The sequence below is a fragment of the Rhipicephalus sanguineus genome, chromosome 6, assembly GCF_013339695.2.
Source record: "Rhipicephalus sanguineus isolate Rsan-2018 chromosome 6, BIME_Rsan_1.4, whole genome shotgun sequence".
In the NCBI taxonomy this organism is placed as follows: Eukaryota; Metazoa; Arthropoda; class Arachnida; order Ixodida; family Ixodidae; genus Rhipicephalus; species Rhipicephalus sanguineus.
The window spans coordinates 54535118-54560768 of NC_051181.1; the positions used below are offsets into that span (position 1 = coordinate 54535118).

General features: G+C 46.6%; 1 protein-coding gene across 1 annotated transcript in view; it reads left to right on the forward strand.

Annotated features, from left to right (window-relative positions):
- The first annotated feature begins 12362 nt into the window (after positions 1-12362).
- LOC119395794 (beta-hexosaminidase subunit beta) overlaps positions 12363-25651 on the forward strand; it is a 48217-nt gene continuing 34928 nt past the window's right edge. Inside the window, exons 1-3 of the mRNA XM_037662803.2 lie at positions 12363-12461; positions 17411-17552; positions 20556-20748. Coding sequence (XP_037518731.1) covers positions 12369-12461; positions 17411-17552; positions 20556-20748 — 428 coding nt within the window. The 5' untranslated portion in view covers positions 12363-12368. The remainder of the gene's footprint in view (positions 12462-17410; positions 17553-20555; positions 20749-25651) is intronic.

Consider the following 25651-nt stretch of genomic DNA (forward strand, 5'->3'; position numbering starts at 1 on the left):
CAGCGTTCGGCGAGATAGCGGCGTCGACTGCGGCTACCCGCCACCTAAGGCCGACGAGAAGTGTGAGTATTTCTGCGACGATAGACATAGTAAGATAGCTGCTTCCTGGCGTGGCTCCTAATGTGAGCGCTTAATACAAAAATGCAAACAAGACAGACCAAGTGAGGCATACGAAGACGGATAGTACAGCGCTCCCGTACGTGTCGGTCTTATGGATGTACACCAGGACAGTTCGACTTCTATATGGACCTGGCTCTGCCGATCAGTTCTTGAGCTGGGTGCGGCCACTCAATTTCCGGTTGTGATATATCAATTTTTGGGGCGGAACTTAGGGGTTTCACATGCGCAGAAAAGTTGTTATGGTCTATCGATTGAAACTAGATGCCTCATGTGTCAATTCGTCCAGTTTCTGACAGGGCGAACAAGCTATGTATGTCATAGCCGTCATTTTCCCGTAAAGCCGCAGCTATGACAATTCAGCTGCTGTAGCAGCATTTGATAAAGAGAAGAGAACGCAAGCAACAATCGCTTCGGTAAGTTATTCTCAAGATCAGAAAGCCACTATGGCCTCATGTTTAGTAAGGTAGCTATATTTGGTCATTCATCGCTGTAAATTGTATAGGGCAACTAATCGAAGGGACACAAAAAGATACATGTGCACATCGTTTTGTGTGCCATTCATGTCATTCATGCTGGAAATAAACAGCGCGAAAAAATAATGAAATGAAATCACCTCCCCTCCTCCACTCTGGATAGATGAATTTGTGGCATAGCAGCCGCACACTGCAGTGAAACCACCTTTTCAGGGGGTTACATGCGGTAAAAAACGTCTATGCGTTCAAGTCAAGTCTTGCCACGTGTTTTTCGTCAGGCTTTTATCCAGATTCACAAGGCCAACCGCCCGGAATGTCTGAAATTGTGTCTCAGTGGAGCTGGGAGCGAGACATTTAGAAGGTCATTGGGAGCAGCAATTGCGCTCATAAATTGTGAATTTAGAACCCTGTTACTTGAGTTGAAAATTGGAAGAAGTGAGGCAATTGCGTTGGCGCTCCAGATAGCGGCTTTACAATGTTAAGTTTTCACCACGTCGCATATCGCGTGCATTTTGCCCACGATGAGCAATATTACAAACTAAGCAGACGGCAAAAAAGGGGTGCCATGATCATTTTATTTGTTATCGTTGTCCTCACTGTCATTATTTAGATGTCCCAGTAATGCGAGGTTAGCGTGGTGCTTCACTGCGGGAAAAAAACTCGCAGGGTCCCTTATGCATTCACCTGAGACGACTCGAAGGCGAAAGTCAGCTTCTTCTTCTTAGTCGATGCATTGGCCTGCCCCGCCACCCTTCGAAAGCCTCCTACACCTAACGTGGTTTTGCGTTGCCTCCAAGATCGGAGGCAGCTCACCTGGTTTTGCATTGCCTCAGTGATCGGACCACCACTGACCAAGCTACGATGTCATGTGATGGCGTCATCATATGACGTTACGTCGTGTGATGTCACAGTATTGTCATGATGACGTCACAAATTTTGGCGATGTGACGTGATTGTGGCATCATTCGTATGGGGACGTCATCACGTGATGATGATTTTTGCATCACGTGCCCGATTCCGCGGGACGCCGACGGTTAAATTTAGCGTTTGATGAGGCATTGAAGGCTTTCGCCTTAAAAGTGCTTGGTTATATTCTTTATAGTTTGATGTAAACAGTCGAGTTCCAAGCAAGTACCTTCAGAAAGCGTAGACAATAATGACATCCGGGATGTTTGCATCACATGTGAAACTTGGAATTTGGACACGCGCAACCTAACTGCACTTGAATTAGGTTATTATTTTTTAGTTATTTCTGTTTCACGTTCTCGCGTTTCAGATGTGCTAAAGATACCAGCTCGTGGTGACGCCTTGCTGATATCCGAGACAGTTTGGGGAGCGCTCCGAGGTAAGAGCTTCAGCAACGAAACTGTCCCTTTCCAGCTATATATATTTCGGCGCATTAACTTTGTGCTATACTATACGTCTACTTTTCACTAAACTGATAGAGGAGGGACCTTCTGATTCGAAAAAGACGCATTTTGTACCGATTCACAAATTTCGACCTGTCAAAGTGCCGCGTATAACGTCATTTTCCCCAATACAATTAGAGCCTGGAATCTGATACCCAATGACATTGTGAAAATAACTTCAAACGCCGTGTTTGTCCAGCGGGGGCGTAGCCAGAAATGTTTTTCAATAGGAAGGGGGGGGGGGGTCTATATTTTATGTATGTTCGTGCGTGCGTTTCTATGTGTGCGTGCATGCATCGCGTGCAAAATTGAAAAAAAAATATGGGGGGAGGGAGGGGTTGCACCTCAAACCCCCCTCCCCCCTGGCTACACTCCTGTTGTCCAGGTGCTCCATGATGCAGTTGTATAAGTATGACCATGTTGTTATGCTTCTTTGTTCTTAAAAAAGAAGTGTGCCTCTGCACACTTCACATCCATCGAACTTCGCATGCATTTACACTCTCGACAATTTAAAGATATATCATATTGTTAGCCTCGGGTAAAGGCCTCTCATGCTCCAATAATCTCTGATTAATAGAGCCATACCAACTAGCTTAACTTTCTGCCGTTCCAAGCGTCATTTCTATAAAGACACTGAAATTCGCTAATGTATATCTCAAACTATGTAAGATTTCTGCAGTATATAAAAAAGAACAGCATGTCGTAAATTGTGACGCCCGACGACTTTTCTATATGAGCAACCGCCATTAAGCTGTTTATTAAAATGACAATTAACGAGCTTTTCTCGGTTAGTCTTTTGAGTGTAACTGTGGATGTACCAAAGAATTTGCGCCTTGGTGTGGAGTTGATATGTGAAGACGACAGGTACCTTACTGTCATAGCATTTCGATAAAAATGTGTATCGTCGAAAAAAAACACACCCAGTATCTAGCGTACAGTCCTGGCTTAGGCCCTGGCCTCTTCCCTTCTTGTGTATCTGAATCGATAAGATTCAGATACCTTAGTTTAAGCGTTCACTTGTCTTTGTCCGCAGGCTTGGAGACGTTCAGCCAAATGCTGGACGCGAGGCCTTTCGTGCGATACGTGAGTAACATTTCAAGATATTGAATTTTCTCGCTCTTACAGCAGCTGCATTCAAGTTTTTGATAACAGTGGATGTGTAAACGACATCAAGTGAATAACATTGATCATAGGGTGCATGTGTTAAAATCAATGGCACATTTCAGGGTGTGTTTCTTTCGATGTATTTTTAGATATTTTTAGATCTAGTGCCAAACCTGTTCAAAGAAGCCACAATGTTCGCAGATATCGCATATCGGTGACGTAATGCCACTTCGAAAATGCATGCAGTTGCACCCAACGTGAAAGCTTCAGGAAGAGCGGAGCAGTGATTCGCCTGCCTTTCGGCGAAGCTGGCGTTCCAAGCGTGCAGCCTGCTCGGCGTCCACGGCGGGAAAGGAAACCTTCATTTGTGATACAGTGATGCCCACTCCCTTCCTCATTCTCCTCACGCTCAGTTTCCTTTCCCAGCCCCTTCCTACACTATCCTATACACGGCTATGCTATGCTTTACCCTTCCCCTCCAGCTTTCTCTCTTCCTCACCCTCACATATCTCCTCCTCACAATCACTTCCCTTTTTCACCCCCTCTAATATTATACACAGTTATGCTATGATTTATCATCCCCTCTTTCTTAATAACATGGTTATGCTATACTATACATGGCCATGCATGCTTTACCCTTTCTCTCCTCACCATCACATCACTACCACCCTCACTTCCCTTTCCCGACCCCTTGCAATACTATACTATAGATGGCTATTCTATACATGGTTTTGCATACGTGTCGCCATACATGTCTATGATATGCTCCACCCTCTCCCCTGCACCTTTCCCTGCTCCTCATCAACACTTAGATCTGCGGCCCCTTGCTATACTATACATGAATATGCTATACAACGTTTTGCCTGCGTGATTCCAAGCGACGACAAGAGATCACAGATGACATGCGATGACATGAGACGACAACCGGAGTCCCTAAAGTGCTCCGCACTTAAAAAAGTCATACAATGGACATTAAATGCAACGACTATACAGAACAGACACAGTCGGTCAGAAATTAAGAACAAAGTTGTCGTCCTCTGTTTAGCGAAACTTCCCTCACCTTGCACCTTCTGCAGTAACAGTCTTCTATGCCATTAAATAGAACCAAGGCAAAGGGTATGCAGCCAATCAATCGCTCAGCATCACTCCTCATTGAACCGGGTGTGTAGGTAGAGGTCGTACAAAACCATATTCTAAGCACCCGAATCTGCGCTGTTAAAGTAATTGCTATTCCCAAGTTGTGAACTTCTATTCTGAAGTTGTAATCAGGGCGCCTGAAGCATATTGATAGCTTCATAACAGAGGAAGAGCGAGCGCGTCGCAGAGGCCTTGTTTATACCAATAACAACATGCTGCAGCTAAAACTCGGCCAAGGTAGAACGAGCCAGCTTCTGCAATTCTTCTTGAACGGCTGCCCGCCGCAGATTGTCTTAAGAACACCTGTGGAGCGGCCGCCGAGAAAGGGCCTTCTTTATTTCAGCCCATATATTCCGATAATATTCATGTCCGCACCTTGCGGGGGCCAGTCCAACACCATCAGATACCTGTCTTCGAGCAAGCAAGTTACGGATGCTGCGGTGTGAACTGGGCTCCGGTCGTGTTAGAAGGAAAACAAGCCGTCCTTAAATGGGCCATCTAGGGCGTACAGTATAAGGATGGTGTCCAGCACGTCTATATATGCTGCGGCAGTAAAGCGGCCGTCCAGGCGTACAAACGGGCCCTAGCCCTCTTTGGAAATGGACCCCCACACGGTGACGCTACATCGGCCGCTGCTTGCAACACGATGCAGATTGGGCGCGTCGAACCTGGGCGAAAGAAGCGGAAAGAACACAGGCAATTTGTCACTACGAGTGATAACCGCGACGATAGCAGGCCCTACTCTTGAATGTTCGCAGAATGCACTGCTTTTCGTAGACATTTCTACGAGCTGCTTGTGTCCAACGCACTTAACAAGGCGCTAGTGAAACTTTTTCGGCGTATAGTATATCAAGCGTAGTTTTTAATGAAAACGTATACTTAGCTGCCACATACATCTGCCCATCTATCATACACTACTAGGATGTAAGGAGAGCGAAAAGTTGGTAGACTGTTTAGAGAAGCTGTCTAACTTCACCGAGAGTAAAGCAGTCCACCAACCTCGTGCCTTGCGTCCTCCACGTTCGCTGCTGCTAGTCCCATTTTGACATAAACGTGCTCTCGTCAGTAAAAATGGCATCCTGCCATTCTTCCTCCGTTCACGATTGCTGCTCCTGTGCAAAAAAACAGCCTTTTGATCCTGTTTTCTGACGAGATGAAATGCTTCGTCACAGCCACACAGCTATGAAGGCCGCCCATGTGAAGGCGCTCGCGTAGTACTTGCGTACTTGCGGCTGCGAGCACCAGGTCGTTCCTTTCGCCGTCAACTTCGGGTATCGTCTCGCTACTTCAACTATTCGCTCATCGGCACCTTCGGTCGATGCCCTCGGGGCAGGTTTGTCAAGCGAGCTTCCTTGCTGAAAGCCTGCACGATCCTGTTCTCCGACGAGCGGGGGTGTACGGTCATATCGGTGGTTTGTTGCTGCGGTAAAACTGCTACAGACGAAGTAACAATGTGCATCCTTTCCGAGATGGATATTCTTGGGATAGCCCATGCAAAATGGAGCACGAAGGAAATCACACGGCCTTTCAACGTGGCATCCTCTTTATCCGCTTTCGCGCTTCATATAGCAAGCGCGGCGGCAGTGGCAGCATTCAAGTGCATAGATTTTGGTGGGCCCCGGTGATGTTCAAGTCGTTCACGCGATCGGTTTTTGCAGCTATTTTATTTGGTATCCCAGTAGTCCTCGACCATTTTGCCTGTCGTCGGGTGCAAGGGGGACGGCTGCATCTTAGCGTGTTCACTTTGCCGAATTGCTTACAGATAGTAGAAACAAAGATAGCGAGACATCAAGATAGTCTCACCCATTTCAATATTGGAACATAACGCACTCAAAACAACAGGATAAATGTATCAGCCATGCATCAGTCGCGTCAAGAGCAAAAATAAACAAAAACATGGTTGCTCCTCCGTTATAGGAATCGACATGAAACGAAAGTGAACCGTGTCGTAGAAGTTGTAGATCATTTATTGTAGATTCATATACGAGAGCTTGCACAATGTCGATTGGTGTTTGGCAGTGTAGCACCATTTGAAGTGGATGCACCCACGTTGACGCTCAGTGGCACATATCCATCTCGACGAATAACGTCCATGATCATGATTTAACCTCTGTGGCAGTAGAAGTAATTAGCATACACGTAGACACAGCATGTGGTGGATTCCGCGCAAAGGTGGCATCAACAAGCACATAATAAACACTGACACTCGATATGCACTCTTTAAAAGCGTCACTTGAGGAGAGAAACGCCAGCGCGCCCCAATGTAGGGTAACCTACGTGTGTGCTCATGCATATACGCCAAAGCGCTACAGGAACTGGAGATCATGATTAAGGTTGCCAGCCGGTGGGAATGCATGGACGCGGGAATGCATTCCAGTATAAAAACAGCGCTAAAAAGACGGAAGGAAGAAAGGACACAGACCGCGGTGCTCACTAACAACCAAATGTGTTTTATTCTTCCAGTCAGCATATATGTAATCCCACAATCTCAAAGAGAAAAAACAACAGAAAAAATAGACTCAGCCTGCGCAGAGGCAATAGAAATGTTCAATGGGACAGAAATGATAACTCCTTCGTAAGGAGGGATATCGACAGGAGGCTTACACGTGCCTCGCTGCTATTGTGGATATGATAAGCTTCAGAAATGAGACGCGCGCTTTGTTCATAGTATTTTGACAGGAAAATCGAATGCTTAAAAGACGGCTGGCAACCTTAATCATTACAACGGAGAACAACTGATTATCTCTAGCTTGTTTTTGAACCCTGTTCGAATGTTCTCGCATTCGCCGATTAGCACACTGCCCCGTTACACCAACATAATATCGCATGTAGTCGTGAACCAACCAGCCGCAATTTGTACCTTACTGTAGGCGTTCGACTGGCCACTGGCGTATCCCTCGTTTCACTAAAGCACTCAATGTGCGACATTCGAATGTCGACGTAGTTCCCTTTCTGTGGTGCTCATTGCAGCACATTTATTATTCGGTGATAACACACTCGAAGCAGCAAGCGGCGGAGAAATACCACTGGTGCGTGTGGAAGCCCACTACTCTGGCGACGATCCGTCACATGGTAACACGACGCGAAAGTCAAGGCACGTAACTGCGTTTTCACCGATCTGAATCACCGCATGCGGTGCATTGCACCGACGGTATAGTTTCTTGCAATATTGTACCGAAAGCCTCCGTTGCGCTCAAACTACCAAAGCGCTCCCTGTCTGCGCTCGTTAAGGCGCGTTTACACAGAGCGACACGAGGCAGACGCAGAATCGGCCGACGAGAGGCTGGGAGCATGACAAGACGCAGACGGCGTCTTTCACAGACGATTGGCCGACTGTTTCGGCCGACTGTTGGCGTCGTTGCAGTGTAAATAGGACGACGACACGACAAAAGACACTCCCGGCGACAGTCGGCAGACCGAAATCGGTGTCGTGTCGCTCTAGTGTAAACGCTCCTTTAGCGTCATGATGTAGTACTTCACTTCAACTCTCCCAGACTGCGACACCACCCCCTCATCCAAGAGCACTGTGGGAGCGAATTGTGAGAAATATAAGGCGCGTTTGTGAAGCCTCAAGCATGGTTTTTCTTTGTCATCTGTTCGTATGAATTTTATCAACGTCACTTCCATGACGAAAATGGCGCCAGTGAAGTGTTGGTCGACCCGGGCATAAAACACTTTTTTGTGAACATGAAAGTACTTGTGACACTCGGCGATGACAGCAGCGATGTCTCCTAAGAGCTCATCTTCAGAGCCGAGATGCATGTAGGCGTGCGGCGCTAATAGCGATGATATAATACTGCGAAATTTATGCAGCAGTGTTTGCTCGGCTGGCATTTTGTAGCGATGCCTTATGCTCGATTTTATGCTAGAGTTATGTCGCGTTCACACTGAGACATTCGGCGGCGACAGCGGCGCGGAATCCGCTTCGGCGGCAGCCAGATCCACCGGAACAGCCCTTTTCGCACAGATGGGTCCCGGAGCGATTTTTGCGGCAGCTGCCTTCGGATTCCCTCACCGCGAACCTATAGAACCGCGAGGCGACAATTCGAAAAACGGCGGCGCGCTTATCAGAACGCAGTCGTCGAATGCCGTAGCGACAGTGAAGTCCTCTGTAATCACTCCTTTTCGACAAGCGCCAAGTGAAGCATAATGACTGTTGTCACGAGTAGCGATATATCCCCACCTACTCTTTCGAGTACAACATGTCGCGACCTCGCAGAACGGGTAGCATTACCTCGGCGTAACCAAGCTTCTAGTGTTTTGCAAATCAGGAGGAACCCACCACCACTGCTTGCACCGTTTCTTCTTCGGCGAATGCATGTTTCTGCTCCTCAGACCTCGCCAGAAAGTTGATTGCCTGCAGGTCCAGCAGTTCGACGATTGTGCTCCTGTTTACGTGACTCGCCATAACGACATGCGAACACAACGCGGGCGGAGAGCCGGGGGGCCGCAGGAACATCCGGAATATCCGGCGCCTGATTTTTGGTTAGCACTTTACACGGAAAATGGCGCTGTATTACGTTTTGGCGCAATTTCGGCGGTGTGGTTGGTACGCAGTCACGCAGTGTGAACGATGCGGAATTTCGGCGACGCGAGAATTCCGCTCGCTGTGGACGGCGGATTCAACAGTGTGAACGTGCGTTTATGAACCATCGCTCATGGACGGCTATATTTCAGAAGACGAAGGTAGGCCATCACTTTGAGATACCGGGGCCGCATTCTGAGACTGCTACTTTCGGAGACAGTGTCGCTTGGTGTGACGCAGAATCTCCCGTCTCCGATGACCGTGGCGACTATTAGCCCGCTTTTACTGAACCAGCCAATCAACATGCATTGAAAGAGACGTATGCGCGATATTCCCATAAGTGATCGTGTCAAAATACGGCTTCTGAAGAAGCGCGCAAAACATGAAAAGACATTACAATCTGAAAAGGCATCGCTACAATAGAGGGCCTGAATACGCCGCTGCACAAACGTACAAAATCGCAAAGGGGCATAACGGCCGAAGCATGCGAGCGATATTTCGCATGTTATTTTGTGGCTGTCCGGCAGAGAATGTTGGAGCTGCGGTCGTTTATACAACGTTACTCTTCTCTCGCCGCCCTTCTCAACGCACGTGCACAATTCTAGTGGCGAATCTAGCGAACCTTATCTCACTGCCCCACTCCTTCACTGCACGACGCCTCTGCTGATCTTCTAGCAATGGAATTTGCCGCTAGTGGTTCGCTAGACACGGTATGGGTTCTCGAAAATGTAAGCAAGGGGGCAATGTGTCAAACTGACTCAAAAAGAGGGACGGCCGGATTGTGCACTGATGGTAGCTCGGCTAGTTTTGAATCATAATCATCATTCACCAATACTGCTTGGTAGAAGTTGAGTCGGCAGATCGAAATAAGGTTGCCGCTCTGAGTCTCGAGTGCACTAAACGAATGTGCAGAAATTATAGGGAGTGAGCCGAGCATCGGCCACCACTGGACAATGTATTTAGATTTTTTATTACACCTTAGTGTCCGATAAAGGGCCACCTAGACGCTGCCTGGAAAACTTAGCAGATGGTCATTGCGAGGCGAATAAGTGACACGCGCAACTGGGTAGCAATAGCATGCTTTACGAGATTGCCGCCGGGCAAATTAATATAGAATTTCAGAAAGTAACACTTCGAGGGGAGCAATTTTTACTTCACAAAGCAAGGTTTAAGTTGCTTCGATATAACTCATCGGAGAGTTCATGTCTACGCGGTGCACGTAACTTCCTGGATGGAGCTCATATTTTGCACATGAAATAACTCCCGGTTTGAAAGGGCATGATATGATACAACATGGCCGAGAGGCGCTTGCGGCCGCTCGCATTTGGAGCGCGATAGGCACACTTTTGCTACTGCTGCCCAAACAATTTCTTTCATTTAGGATAAAACAAACTTTTTCACAAGTGTATATGCGTTGCACGTGGTCCAAAGGCATGTAATTGCGTTTGGACACACACGCACAGGCACACACATACGCACTTCTCTTTCATGGGCTAGTAAATAGAGCCCCACTCTGAATTTGCCACTATATTTCTTACCGTGTACCCAAATCAACTCCTTCCCATTCACACCAGTGTTGCGCAATTTGTGTGCAGGCAACGGTTTACAGTGGCATGGTGCGTGACTTCCCGCGCTTCTCTCACCGTGGCATCCTGCTGGACACGGCGCGTCATTTCCTGCCTGTACCGCTCATAAAACAGAATCTGGTGGGTACACCTGTACTAGACACCTTACGCTTACTCGTAAAAACAGTCTCGTATCGTCTTAGTCTTGTAAGGTCTGCTGTATGATGCAGTAAAAGCGATAATGCCACGGACGATACTTTTTGTATTTTTATGTTACCGGCCTATTAGCGACAAGCCTCGCCGCAGTGTTTTGGAAACTTCGCCATCGTTTTAGACTTTTCTGTTAAAATGACGCGTACGTCGTGAGTAGTCGTGTTTACTCTGGAGCTAACGCGAGCACCTGCGATAACGCTGGAAAGTTCGATCAGGCATGCTTGAAAGCCGGCGCGTTACGCGGACCATCAGACTATTCGACTATGGACGACCATATTCGCCGCTATCGCTCTTGTACAATGAGTCTTATTCGATTTTCTGGGCACAATATTGCTAAATAAAAAGTTCTATTCTTTAACAGTCTGACTTGTACCCTCTCCAACGTCACAGCCAGGTGAAATCTGATAGAGGTGTTTGTTCATTCATGTACCTGAAGCCGTAAACCAAGCCATGGTGTGAAAAAGACACCAAAGCCGTCCCCGATCGTAGTGTTACTCGCAGGCAGCAAGGACTACTACAACCACACGAACCCCTACCGGACAAGACAAACCCCCAACGACGAAGAAGCAGTAAACACGGATACAAAGTACCGCGTCCACGCTGCTTTCGTCGAAGTACGTGACGTACACGTCGTCTTCCAAGTTCTGTGTGGGAGCTGGACCACCAACAGCTGCACAGCTGCGCGCACACGTTTTACCGCGACGTCAAAGCTTCGTCGTCTCTGTCATTACCCCCGGACCTAAGCCAACGGACAGGCGTACGACTCAGACCACTCGATCCCTCCCGCTCGAGTTGGTCTCACGTTTTGCGTTCACGAGTATTTCGACGGGCTTTCAGGCGCAGGCTCCTTTCCCAAGCGTCATCACCCCTGATTAGAAGCCAAAGTGCCAGGCCGGGGGACCCTATTTTACGGAAACCGGTGGGTAACCGGCGGCGGCGGGATTCGAACCCACGACCTCCCGCAGCCGAAGCGGACACTTTACCACGAGGCCACGACCGCAGTCACCACAGATGACACCACAAACCATAGGCGGAGAGTACGGGGTGCTGGGGGCTCGGGCCCTCCCGGACGGCTTCATCAGGTCACAGAGCAAGATTTTTTCAAACTGGTTCATTACAAGCAGAGATAACAAAAATATTTTGAAGCGGCGTGCAGTCATGATTTGAGGAGGGGAGCTTCGCACCCTTGCCATTGTAAAAATATAAAACAGCGCTTACTTAAACACAAGACGAAGGAAGAAGAGACACACACGGCGCTGACACACACGGCGCACCCTTGCCACCTGCCCTGTCTAGCCCTCGCAAGCCAAACTCCTTCCCTGCGTTCTCCCAGACCGGAGCTGGAGGATCATGTGACGCACACGCATCACACGTCACGGACGCCACGACGCGTGGGCTAGACGCGCTCTCCTGATTTTTCTGTATGCTTCGCGGGAGTGCCTGGTGTCCTGCTCGCCAGCCGCTCCGTGCAGCGTGCGAGGAGGACGTGAAGGCCCTCTTTGGTGCGTGGCGCAGCACCTTTAACTACGTCACACTCGGTGCCTGCGTCATCGCCCCATCCTGGAGCGCGGCGCCTGCTAGGAGAAGAGCAGACCACGTTCAGTTTGAAATTTGAGCTTTTTCCGCGGCGCGTAGCGATGTAGCTCTTGGCAGACACAATCGTCAGCTCGCAATGTAAGCATTGCCCTTGTCAGCTCAAAATGGCCAGCCCTGGCTAGGGGCCCTTTAAGTCCTAAATCATACGCGAAGCGTGTTCGTCCCTGAAACTGAACGCAGTATAATAATGTATCAAGTTTCTTTTTTTTTCTGCGTGCAGGACGCAATGGCGTACAACAAGTTGAATGTCCTCCACTGGCACTTGGTAGATGACCAATCGTGGCCTTTTTACTTGGAAGCGTTTCCGAACGTTAGTAAGGTGAGTAACGCACACGCGACCCTCGCACCGCATGTTGGTGATCGGCGGCCGTATAGCTGAGCCATGTCTAGTGGCTTCATGCGCGCTCCCTTCCCGTACGCCTTGTGTCGTAGGGTTCCTGAGCCACTTTTACAGGTAGTCGTGGAAGGACCTTAATATTCGAGCTTATTGTACCATGAATCAAATGACACAAAAATTTCTCGAATACGAGAAGAACGAGCGTAATTAAAGGTATTTGTTGCACGTGTGCTTTAAGCACTTTCGCCGCTCGCTCGTCCCGACAAACGCACTGAAAGCTACACAGGGTGGGAGGGGGGTGGGAGAACGGTACGGGAGAAAAATTACGTCAGCGCGCTTCACGAACATTGAGTACGCGTGGTCGCACCATGCGATCGCTCGCTCCTGTTGTAATTCCTGTGCGCGTTAGTGATGTGTGACTATAGAACGTGGCGCCAATACGAGGTGGTACCACGTGGCAAGAAGAGCATCTAATCCAAACGCCGCTCTTAATTTGTGTCGGCTATTGGCCAACAGAACACTATTTTTCGTGTGATGCCAGAGAGCTGGCGCCGCCAGCTCCAAAGAGCAATCATAAATTGCAGAAGTGGGTAGAAAATAACAATACAAAACGAAAATCAAAAGTCGCAAGCCACGTACACGATATATACCAGGCATTTAGCGACAGGAACACAGGGCAGTGTACAAACAGTAAATTGAAAACAGAAGACTGAGCTAAACTGTAATGAGCACTCTCTTGTGCGAACTCTTTGGATGGCGTACAGCTGAACGAACAATTCAGATTGCTCTACTCCTCTACGATTTTAAGGAAAAAAGTTACTTCAAATAATCAGCATATGGAATAAATTATTGGGAGATTGTTAAGTGGGTGATCTGGGCGTGTAATGCCTGTGGAGGGATATATGAGCGAACGTGGTGCGTCTATGGCAGTGGACTAGTGAACAATCTTGTGCAACATGGCCAGGCGTTGAGTATGTTTATTTTAGTTTTATTTGGTGACACTGTCAACCCCATGAGGAATTTTTACTGGAGTTGATTAAAAAGGTTTACAACTATTGTGGTACATGCCTTCACATAAGTATACAATAGTAGGAAGGGTTACATAAAGTAATAATAAAAGACATGCTTCATCCCTCCGTCATAGGAATCGGTATAACTCGAAAGTGAACCGTTCCTTCACAGAAGTAGTTCATTGTTTATTGTACATTGATGTACGAGAAATTACACGACATCTGTTTGCCGCGATATCAGGCAACAGGTGGCAGCATCGTCGCTGCGTTATTGTGGATTGGCGGTCGGCGGCACGTATCCAGATGTATGCTACATACACAGCGGCGCTTCGCTGTAAGCGCTGCGAACCTATACTGTTGCCGAATAAAACGCGTTGACTGCAGCCTGTTGGTGATATATATGCACTTCATTTCTACATTAATGCACGAAGCCGCCCTAACGTTCCTATTACGTGTGAAAGAAGCGCAATCTGCCAATGAATGGGCTGCTATCCTGCGGCAAGTCATGTGTTTTCGCACTGTGCTCGACGTTCTAAATGTGATGTTTTGGCACTTTGAGCGTTTCTATCTATCTATCTATCTATCTATCTATCTATCTATCTATCTATCTATCTATCTATCTATCTATCTATCTATCTATCTATCTGTCTGTCTGTCTGTCTGTCTGTCTGTCTGTCCTGTCTGTCTGTCTGTCTGTCTGTCTGTCTGTCTGTCTGTCTGTCTGTCTGTCTGTCTGTCTGTCTGTCTGTCTGTCTGTCTGTCTGTCTGTTGTCTGTCTGTCTGTCTGTCTGTCTGTCTGTCTGTCTGTCTGTCTGTCTGTCTGTCTGTCTGTCTGTCTGTCTGTCTGTCTGTCTGTTGTCTGTCTGTCTGTCTGTCTGTCTGTCTGTCTGTCTGTCTGTCTGTCTGTCTGTCTGTCTGTCTGTCTGTCTGTCTGTTGTCTGTCTGTCTGTCTGTCTGTCTGTCTGTCTGTCTGTCTGTCTGTCTGTCTGTCTGTCTGTCTGTCTGTCTGTCTGTTGTCTGTCTGTCTGTCTGTCTGTCTGTCTGTCTGTCTGTCTGTCTGTCTGTTGTCTGTCTGTCTGTCTGTCTGTCTGTCTGTCTGTCTGTCTGTCTGTCTGTCTGTCTGTCTGTCTGTCTGTCTGTCTGTCTGTCTGTCTGTCTGTCTGTCTGTCTGTCTGTCTGTCTGTCTGTCTGTCTGTCTGTCTGTCTGTCTAGCCGCCTACGTCTGGGTGCTCTTATGATCGCCTCCTTAGCTTGGTGTAGACCACAGTTGGTATGGGAGGGTAAGAGGATTTGACGAATATGACTGTCGGGACATGGATAACGTGAAAATCCTGTCGCGTGCGTCGTCAAACCCTTTTCTTCAGACACGTGTGGCACATACCCATTTACCACAGGCCGCGGTGTACGGGTATGCGCCACATGTGATTTACAGTTTATATCTATCCAGGAACGGCGAGGACAGACATTAGTATTTAATGCGAGAGTGTAAAGAAAAACCGACGTCGGCAGCTTTGACCCGACGAATGAAAAGATTAAAAATTAGGATCCCTGCCGGAATCGAACCAAGCATTCTGCGTGGCAGTCAGCTATACTACTACAGAGCCACGCCAGGTCTGGAAACTGGTTTGGAAGAACAGCCTGTGCAGGCATAATGGCGGTGCAACGTCAATTGTGGTTGTGGTGGTGGCTATCTAATTTTACAAGAAAGCAATAAACACTACATATGTACTCCTACGATACGGGCGTCATATTAGATTAACGTCTGTGGTTGCAGTGTTGGCTCCGCTTTTATAGCAGTCTAATAAACATTACAGTTGCATTCCTGTGATACAGCAAGGTATACTGAAGCATTGCTCGACCCCGGAGGAATACATTAACGAAATTTACGTATGGGATTCTCATGATTGTACCATAAAGCCCACTTCGTTTCGATAATACTGACGTATGTACTCTAACGTGAGTGCTGATGTTTCGTCGCACCATAAGTTGCCCCTTAAACGCCAGTGTTGTCGATGTACCTAGTAAGCCCACGATGTGCACACAGCTACTACACTTGCAAAAACACGTCGATTCACCTCGTAACGCTTGGCTCAATACCATAAAATACAGCATAGAAGTGCTCGCTGACTGCTTCGCATGAAACTGGTTCCCACAACGCATGGGATCCGCAGAATTTACTAGCGTTAGTAGAACATGTTTAGCTTGCGTTCTGAATATAGAACGACAGCAGTGGTGTTGCGTGACTGAACCAAGTAAGCATTTACTTCTTGCATTAGTGGCAATAAAAAGCCTGTATTAAAAAAGTGCACGCTGCCTTTCTGTTTGAATGAATGCCTATCTGCATCTGAACCTTTTATTCGAATAGCAATTGTATGGACACTATACACTATAGGCGAGCTTTCGCCACCGCCGTTGGAGTCATGTTCCGTGTATGCATATACATATATAAAAGCAAAAGAAAAATTATTCAGAATTATTTTCCCAAGCGCGCGCGAGCGGGAATTCGAACCTGGCCCCCTCGCTCCGCCATGTGCCGCGTTAGAAAACTCCGCCACGCAGAATATATCCTTCAGCATAATGACGGCGAGCTATTTATACGCACCATTTGCCGCTTGCGGTACGCAGAGCTTGGAGATGCTTCAGTGTGTTACCTTTCACCCGCGAGATGGCGCGAATTGCGCGCTTTAAAGGTCGTCGCCCCGTACGTGTTTTGCCGGAGTTGGGATGCGCGCGTCCGACCTGCACTTTGGCCTGCAGGGCGTGGTCACCCGTGCTTGCATGCTTAGCTCGTGAGGGGGGAGGTTTGTACGCCTTGTGCTTTCACCACAAAGTTTGGTTGAAGCTATAGACCGCAGGAAGGTTACATTGCTCGCTGCAGCAACCGCGTTTGTAAAAGGAGTGAGCTGCAAGGACTGCAATGTTCGAGGAGTTTTTTGACGCGGCACGTTGCGGCAGGAATAGCAAAAGATGACTTTTTGTTCTTTCGATATGTATGTAGCCAATAGTTAATTTGTGCAAAATATATTTCAAGCCCGTGATCGAATTTTTTAGAAGAAATGTAACATACTTTAGTGCATGATGAATATATCATGATATACCCAGCCTTATTATCGAAACTTCCTAAAAATGCACCATGCAGCGCCCATATACTTTCTGTTTCGCGCGATGACGGACTGACTGCATTCAAATTAAGCCTGGATTTCGCATTTCAAGGTAACTTAAGTAACCAAATTTTCTGAGTAAAACAAGTACATGTGAGTTACACACAAGACATCATCGACTCTTAGAGTAACCGACTGAGTAGATGTAATGCTATTGAGAGAAAACTGAAATGAAAAGCATTTGGACGCGCTATTTCACTTCTGCACAGGCTGTAGAACGTTGACAGACATAATGTTTCGGAAATGATGAGGGTTCACTCGTGATATTCCTCAAAAGTCCTTACTAAAATAATCGAAACTGCATGCATGACAGCTGATCTGTCTTTCTTCAAAATGGTGCCTCGATAATGATTATTGAAACATCGCAATTTAACGCACACGAAACGTTTCCACAAGAGCGCGATGCCAATGGCGCTATATTTTATTATAGAACGATTACATTGGTATGCACAGCGTTAGATGCATTATTAGCATACGCAATTGATCATTCGTCGGATATTTGTACTGCTGCTATGTTTACTTGACATTTATATTTCTTGTGTTTTATTTTCCCTTTTGTATAAGGTTTGCTGCGACATGCCGAGTCCAGTTCTAATACCGTGGGTTTAGCAAGGACATGACTTTTGCTACATCTACGCAATTTGTTTTTGAGGATGCTAGAAATGCCCCTGCCTCACGTTCCTAGGTTGTCAATGTAATGGCCCGTTATTTTGCGGACAAAAGTCGCTCAGTGCAGTTTTTCTCGTTTGGTTGTATGCAGGTGGCCGCATACAGCCAGCGCCACGTGTACTCGACAGAGGACGTTAGCGGCGTGATTGAATATGCCCGACTGCGAGGAATACGCGTCATCCCGGAGATCGATACTCCAGGACACACGCAGGCCCTGGGTCGAGCTTTCCCAGGTACGCCGTTTGGTTTAGTGGGAGCACCATCTAGTCCGAAAATATTCAGTGACATGATGAACCTACTGTGGTTGCGCTCCGATGTTTCATGGTGACAACTCGGGATATCGTCATGGGATGTCAGATCGTTTCCTAGTGTACAGACTGTCTGCATTTTTTTTTTGCAACGTATTATTTAGCTATTCTGAACAGGTCAACAATCTTCAAGTTGGGGCGCAGCTGTTCACCTCTGGTTTTTATGTTAGTCAGGGATGCTTCAGCAGAGCTTTCTTTTTTTTTCTAAAATTGTGAAAGCCGATCGGCAACAACAGCATCTGGTGGCTTTCATTAACTTCGGGCCCGAGAATCGAACCACAGTGTAAAGTATGCAGTCAGCCACTTGTGCTTTATCACTTCCGTTTACTGTAATACCATCCTCACATGGCGCATCCTCAACAAGAATAAATTTATCGAGCTTTTTTTTTAGTTCACATATGAAATTTGCAAGGGCATGTGGCCAGGCTAATCGGGAGAGTCATTACTCGGAGCTGCGCAACACGACAGAAACCGAGAGAGGACATAAACACAGCGCTACTGTAGTGCTGTGTTTGTGTCTTCAGTCTCGGTCCTTGTAGTGTTGTGCTGCTCCGTGTTAAGAAATCACATATGAAGCCAGTCGAAGACTTGCTTGCGTTTCCTAGTTAGGTCAGGGTCCTGAAATTTGATGCATCTAGCAATGGCTTCTCATCGACTAGGCAGCGGTTTCCAAGCTTCGGAGGCCTGAAAAGGCTATAAATGCATTGTATTGTATAAATAAAAGTTGTGGGTATTCAAGAATGATAAATTATTTTCCAGCCAGTTATTTTGCCAGAAAAGGTTCATTTTATCTTGTCGGTGACAAACATAGTGAAATAAAAATTTGGAGGACGCTTGAGCTTCGCCATCATGAGAAGAACGCGATAGCGTAATCGGGCCCCGTGCGCATCGCCTTCTCATTTGCTAGCCTGGCTTCGGTTCTCGGTGGATGCCTCAACCGTGCCGGAAGGAAACAAACAACTGTGCGCGTAACATTGGCCGTTTCAAACTATCCTAGAATGGCCACTGCGACTACAGTTGCGAAGTGCCCACTACGCCAAAAATATTCCTTTTGCGAAACAGAGAAGGGCCCAATACGCGTCCCTAATGGTGCATTCAGACGACGGACCGAATCTAGATTTTGACCAGCGGACGGCACGTCACGTGACCTCACATCAGCGATTCTCCCCATCCGCGCCTCGTCCGCGTGGCGGGCGGACTGATAATCCTGTTTTCCACATCGGGATTCTGGCGACGGAATGCTACTGCTTTAGACAAATCAGCAGTGTCTACCAACCACTACACCTTTCTTCTGCTCGGGCCGTACGGCTGTCCTCGCAGTCGAACTCAGTTTTTCGCTTGATGGCCATTGGTTCAGTTTATTATCTGGGGCTGTATTCTAAGAAAATCACCTTTGATACATCTGTTACGCTCAGTGCGGACTGATTGTGGCGTTGGAGAATAACGGGTAAGCTGTCACTTAAATCATTGCACACGCGGGATTCTACGGTAGGCAAAGTGGCGCTATCGCCAAAAGCGGTTTTCTCAGAACACGGCGCATGTTTGAACACTGAACTTAAAGGTGCGAACCAAGAGATGGAAGCAACGTGCAGCTGTGCAAATGCAATGTGCAGTGTCGGTAACTGTTATCCGCAAAAGGAAAAAAAAACGATTTTAATCACTGTATCCTCTTTTCGTATGCGGTGCCCCACGCGCGAAAACAGCGAGGTCAGCCTTCAACAGCTCTGTGTACAGTAGATTTTTCTTCCCATCCAGCGATTCCGCCAACAAAACCATTTTCACCGAAACAAATTGCAGTCCTCCATGATGCTCGGCGCTCGACAAAGCTCGGCGAGCTTCGCGTTCTATCGGCCTCCATGTTGTCGAGCACTCTCAAACCGGTTCGCTGGCAGCGAGCGCAGGTGAGCGCAGCGGCTGCCGTCGAGAGTACTCCGGCTTACTGATGTTTGCTAGGACCCCGTTCGTCGTGTGGATGCGCCTGATCATCCGCGCAACAGTCGACCGCATCCACGACAAATCCAGATTCGGTCCGTCGTCTGAATGCACCATAAGGCGACACGCGTACCTACGCAACTGCTCACTTTGTTGATGCTTTCGCTGCTGCTGATGATTAAATGTCTGAGCGCTTTGTAATGGGCGGGCCTTTAAAACACTCACTTGTTGCGCAATTCCCGTGTTTCGACGCCCGGCGCGATTATACGCTACTGCCGCGCAATATTACATGCGTTAAGAAGACTGCTCCGACTACCTGACATTCATATAGTGTTTTATCTTTTTCTCCGGAACTGTTCCAAGCAGCGGCGTCGCTCTATGGTAGAACACCTGCTCACCACGCACAAGGCTCGATTCGGTTCGATTTTCACTCGAAGCGAATATATTTCTTATTTTCTTATTTTGTTTGTACCTTTCTCAATTTTTCGCTCACGGTCATCGCTGATTTTCCGCTCACAACCAATGCTGCCGACGCCGACGCGGACACCGGAATTTCTGCGAAACGAGCTCTTTAGCGCTATTTCATTAAACTGCTGAAATTATTGGGAGAATATTACTAGGACGGAAAGTGTTGAAGCTTGGCCTTCTTAGTATTGCGCTGCTTAAAACACAAATTTATTGCCTACACACAGAAGTATAGAAAGACATGCACACAGTGCTGCTGTGCTGTTCTGTCTATCTGTGTATCGGTGCATTTATCATTTTTAGTGCTTTCTTTTTGAGTAATACTATAATGCAACACCATTATGGTTCCTAAAGCAAAACTTGTCGTAATGTTCAAGAGAAACATAATTTCAAGGGAAACAGTGAGGATGTCAACATGTTACAACCGCGAATTTCACGGCAGCAAGAGATCCCTATTAACAGCACAGTGTTTAAGAGCTCAAATTTCTAATGCGTGATGATGGAAGCTAACGCTTGTCTGTCGTCATGCAGACGCGCTGACGCCCTGCTATGGGAACGGCAGCAGAGGAACCGCGAACCCAGGCTCGCATGCGGCCTTCGAGATGCTTGACCCAACAAGGAATATCAGCTACAGCTTGGTGCAGCAGCTCCTGTCCCAGGTGGCCCGAATTTTCAAAGATCCTTACGTGCACCTTGGCATGGACGAAGTGTACCACGATTGCTGGTACGAAAGCAGTGCGAGAAAACTGATCTGCTCCCGCATAATTACATGTATCGCTTCAGCGGCAATTGAACAAGAAAATGAGTTCTTGGTTCTTTGTGATAGTGATAAAGGTTCAGTGAAAAAGAAAGTATACATGCTCCATAAATATGTTGAAATTACAAGGAAAAAAAGTACCGTTTACCGGGAAAAGTGCTCTGTAATAGAAAAGATTTATTGCTATCGAATTCATAGCGTGTGAAGAGGGGCAGGGCAGGGGGCGGCATTTAATTTACTTTTTACTTCTGTGTTCACAAAAGAGAACAGTATCAACATACCCTACGTAGTTGAATTCGATTACCAATTCAAGGAACCGATAGGTTTTCGATAGAGTGCATAATAACAATCATAGACAGTCTCCAGTTATCATCTTCATGCGGCGTGGATGGAATCAACTCAAAGATGCTAAGTAATACAGGAATGATCCCAACCAAAATACTACTACATATATTCCGGCAGTCTCTTGAAACTTGCATGACACTACCTGACTGGAAGTTGGCAAAAATGATGCCTATATTCACAGGTGGAAATAAAACCTCATGGGAAATTACCGTCCCATCTCGCTCACGTGTATTTGTTGCACATTGCAAGAACATATCATCGCTTCTCGAGCAGCAACTGTGAACTTTGATTCTAAAGGCGCGGTAGCGATCGCTGGCGCGCGCTATCTCGGCAGGCATCAGCGGACGGCTCGTATACCCTCCTACGTGCAGCGCTCTCAACGCGAAGAGACTTTGCGAAATCCGCTTTTCTCCCTGGAGCGACCGTTTTCTCTTATATCCCAGCGTTTTGTAGAGCTACGTGGGACTAGATCTAAAAGAGTTAGCTACCAGCCTTACTTCGTATAACATTACAATTTGTTGCTATCGCATTCATTGCTTCGCCCTTGCGGTGAAACTGTGATTTTTTATTTCTTTTCTTTTTTTTTTTGAGAAACACCTTACAGGCCCTGTCGGGCAATTCGGTAAGGAGGGCATTGTAACAATGAGCAAAGTAGAACAGTGGAGACAATAAAAAAAATTTTACACAACTGTTCAGCGGCTGAACAAATGGCAACAAATGGAACAATGGTTCAGGATGCGCTTGCATAACAGTAAACAAACGAGAGGAAACTAAGTGAAGCGTGCAGAGATGTTCACGAAAGCAATTACGACCGATCATAGACACGACTGCATTGGGAAGACCATTCCAGTACAAGATGGCACGTGGTACAGCAGATGAATTGAAAGCAGCAGTTTTACCGAAAATGCGCTTGAAGCTGAGATGATTGCGTAAGCTTGATGGCGTACGGGTGGGCGTTTCGAGGGGCAGTACGTTTGGTTTGTCGGAATGAATATATTTGTGAAGTACACACAGCAAAGCAACACTGCGACACATATCTACAGGCTGTATGGAAATATCGAGCTTAATCTGCGTTATACTGGAGTTACGAACATAATTTTGAGTTATATACCGGGCAGCTCTCTTCTGTACGCGCTCAGGCATGCATATTAAATATTCTTGGTAAGGTGACCATACATGCAGCTGATGAAAATTATAATTTTAAATTGAATTGAAGTTTATTTATCCTGAATCCTTACAGGATCGGGAGAAGAGGCTAAAGGCTATGTAGCCTGACACGGGGCCTCTGCTCCTAAATACAGTTTGGCACACAGGCCGCTGAGCATATCAATCTGTCGCAGATACTTTCAGAAATAAAACAGTAACGCGACAATATTTAGCATGTTCTTGTTACACAATTTCAGAAAAAACATAACAAAAGAACTTCACCACAAAAGCTTCATCTCAAAGGAAACTTCATCAATACACAATGTTAAATAAAGCATAAAAAAAGAAACTACAACACATAACTCAAATTGATGGATAGGATGTAACAAATCAAGCATAGAAACATTAATAAGCATACTCAATATCATGGTTCATTACAATGGACTTGATAATGGTGCTCGAAGGTATGGAATTGAAATCTATGAGACCGTGTAAACGATTTAACATTGTGGGTATTTGATACTGAACGTGTTGCTTGCCATAATTTGTCCTTAATGTAGGGATTTTCCGGCGTTGCTGACGCATGGTATAATGCGTATTGTCAGGCGGGTTCTCAAGACACTGTAGCTTGTTTTGTTTCACCCATTGCAGAAGTTTGAAGTGATACAGTTTTGTTACCGTTAGTATTACGTATTTTTCAAAGAGTGGCTTAGCGTACGAACGTCAGGTATGCTAGTTTGCGCACGTCAGCAGATGAATTTTGCAAGTTGCGCCTCAGAGAGCCAGGCGCTTCAGATGCAGTAGCGCAGATTGTGGTAATATGCGATGACCAAGACAGGTTAGTGGTGGGGTCCACGCCAAGGTACTTGTAGGTAGTGGCAAGTTACCAAATAGCGTTCCTGAAGCTGTATGTAAACGTTGAATTAGTGCGCTTGCATGAGGAAGATAAGATTTAACATTTAGAAGGGTGAAGAGACATTTTTCATATGTTTCCCCAATCAGTAATAATTTGAAGGTTATGCTGCAGGTTCGAGTGATCGTTTATGCAACTAACTGCTCGATGAACAACGCAGTCGTGGGTGGGCAAATAGACGTATGCAATAGGTCATGCTTGAAAGTAAAACGTTAATAAATATCAGGAAAAGTGAAGGTCCCAAGAGACTCCCCTCTGGTACACCAGACGTTACATCAGCGATAGAAGGATTATTATTGACTACCGTAAATTGACGACGAAGGGATAAGAAGTTTCTAAGCCACGAAAGGGTTAGTGAGTCTATCGCTCAGAAATGAGACGGCAATGGGCAACACGATCGGGTGGTTTTGCGAAGTCCAGGAAAATGGCGCCTGTTTGTTGGCTGTTGGTCATATTGAAGTATAGATCGTGTGTAAACTCTAGTAACGGTGTTTCGCTAGAATGACCTTTCTTGAAGCCATGTTGTTTCCGAAAGAAAAAAATTATTATTTTTTTTTTTTTGAGGTGCGATTAAAAGTACGAGTCGATTATGTGTTCAAGAAGCTCGCATGACGCAGATGTTAGCGATATTAGGGGTGGGGGGGATAGTTTTCAGGCCTGTGTTATCTCCACTCATAAAAATGTGAATAACCTTCGCAATCTTCCAGTCTACAGGCAAAACACAAGATAAGGACTGTTTAAATATACAGGGTGTTTCAGATAAAAAGCACCAAGTATTAAAAAATTAGGCATAGGCGCAACACGTCCCCAATCCTGGCTTGCTCTATATGGCTCAGAACAATACTACGCTAATTGGAGACGCGTAACGCCTATGCTTAATTTTTTTTAATACTTGGTGCTTTCTATCTCAAACACAATAACACTTGAAACGGATACAATATTAATGGGAACTGACAGGCAATAATGCCAAGAAAAGTATAGAGGTTGTTATTTGTAGTAATTGTGATATAAGTGTGAAGAAAGTAAAGTGGACGAAGAGATAGCTTGTCTCCGAGAGGGACCGAACCTGCAACCTTCGAATAACGCGTCCGATGCTCCACCCATTGAGTTACGGTGGCGGTCAACCCCCCGTTCAATTCATTGGTTATATCTGTCCATTTAAACCTGCGAGTGTTAGGCAGCGCCGAACGTAGCCATGGTAATGTAGTAATGGCTACGTTCGGCGTTATCGGCGTTCAGCGTTCCTTATCGCCGTTATATGGAACATTACCAAGCGCGGAAGCGTGTCAAGATCAAAGCTGCTTCAGCCGTCGCCTTTGTGCATAGTCTTTGCAAAACGAGGTGAAATATAGCTTTCAACCGTGCTAACTTGGCTTACAAGAGGTAAAGCTGAGCGAGTGTTCTTTACTTGAGGGGAGGGGGTGCACTCACGACAAGTGAGGTCCTTAGAGGAGCCAGTGAGTCTCGGCCATATGCGTTGTGCTTTGACTGTAGTTGCCATTGAGACGGAGGGGGATAAAGAGGCGGCCGCCCCTCGTGCGACCCCCCCCCCCTGGCTCCGCGCCTGCATGCACCGGCTGTAGTAACATAGCATTTGAAGTTATATCCACGATATCACTTGGCAACCGCTTTGAGACTCTAATTTTATTGGTTAAAAATGACTTACTAAACTTGTTAGTTTTGCATAACGTTTCACTTTAAGTTCGTGATTCATTCTCGCAGACACGCAGTCAGGTTTATGCAAATACTTTGTGCGCTCAATACCTCTTCTTGAATGGTAGAAATACACGACACTGCTGCCTAAATTCGGAGGGAGTGCTCATGTTTCATTCGTAATGAGAAAATTATAAACGTTTTCAGCAATGCTTTTCAACAGATGTCGTCTTCATCAGACATATTCGCGTGTACGATCGCACAAAGCTTCAATGCACTTTCTACACGTTTCGCCGGGCCACTGAGCTCTGCGCGAGAGCGTTTGCTGAGCTTTCTTTTGCATGCAACTTGTATCCTCGAAGCAGGCCTTCAAGGAATGCTATGCTCACGAGCTTCACTGACGTAATCCATTCATGACAGCGGCTCACTAGGGGCGTGCGAATAGTGAATTTTGGAACCGAATACTAATCGAATAGTGATGACACCGAATCGAATACGAATACTAATCGAATACTCTTCGGACAGCTTTCGAATAGTAAGACAACCATTTTCAATTAGAATACACAGCGCCTAATGAACACAAACACAAGGGGCGAGGACGAGGACGGGCGCTGACTGCCAACAGTTGGTTTACTGTGCGTTCACATATATAAAGATGGCGACAAAAAGAAGAGAGGGGGAACATGGAAGGAAGAGGAGTTATGCGCAGGGGTGTGACGATGACATTATACCAAGATGTTTCACATTGTCGCCTGAGATATCGGAATTCCTTGAATTCCGATATCTCACGGCCGACTGTTCGCATTGACAAAG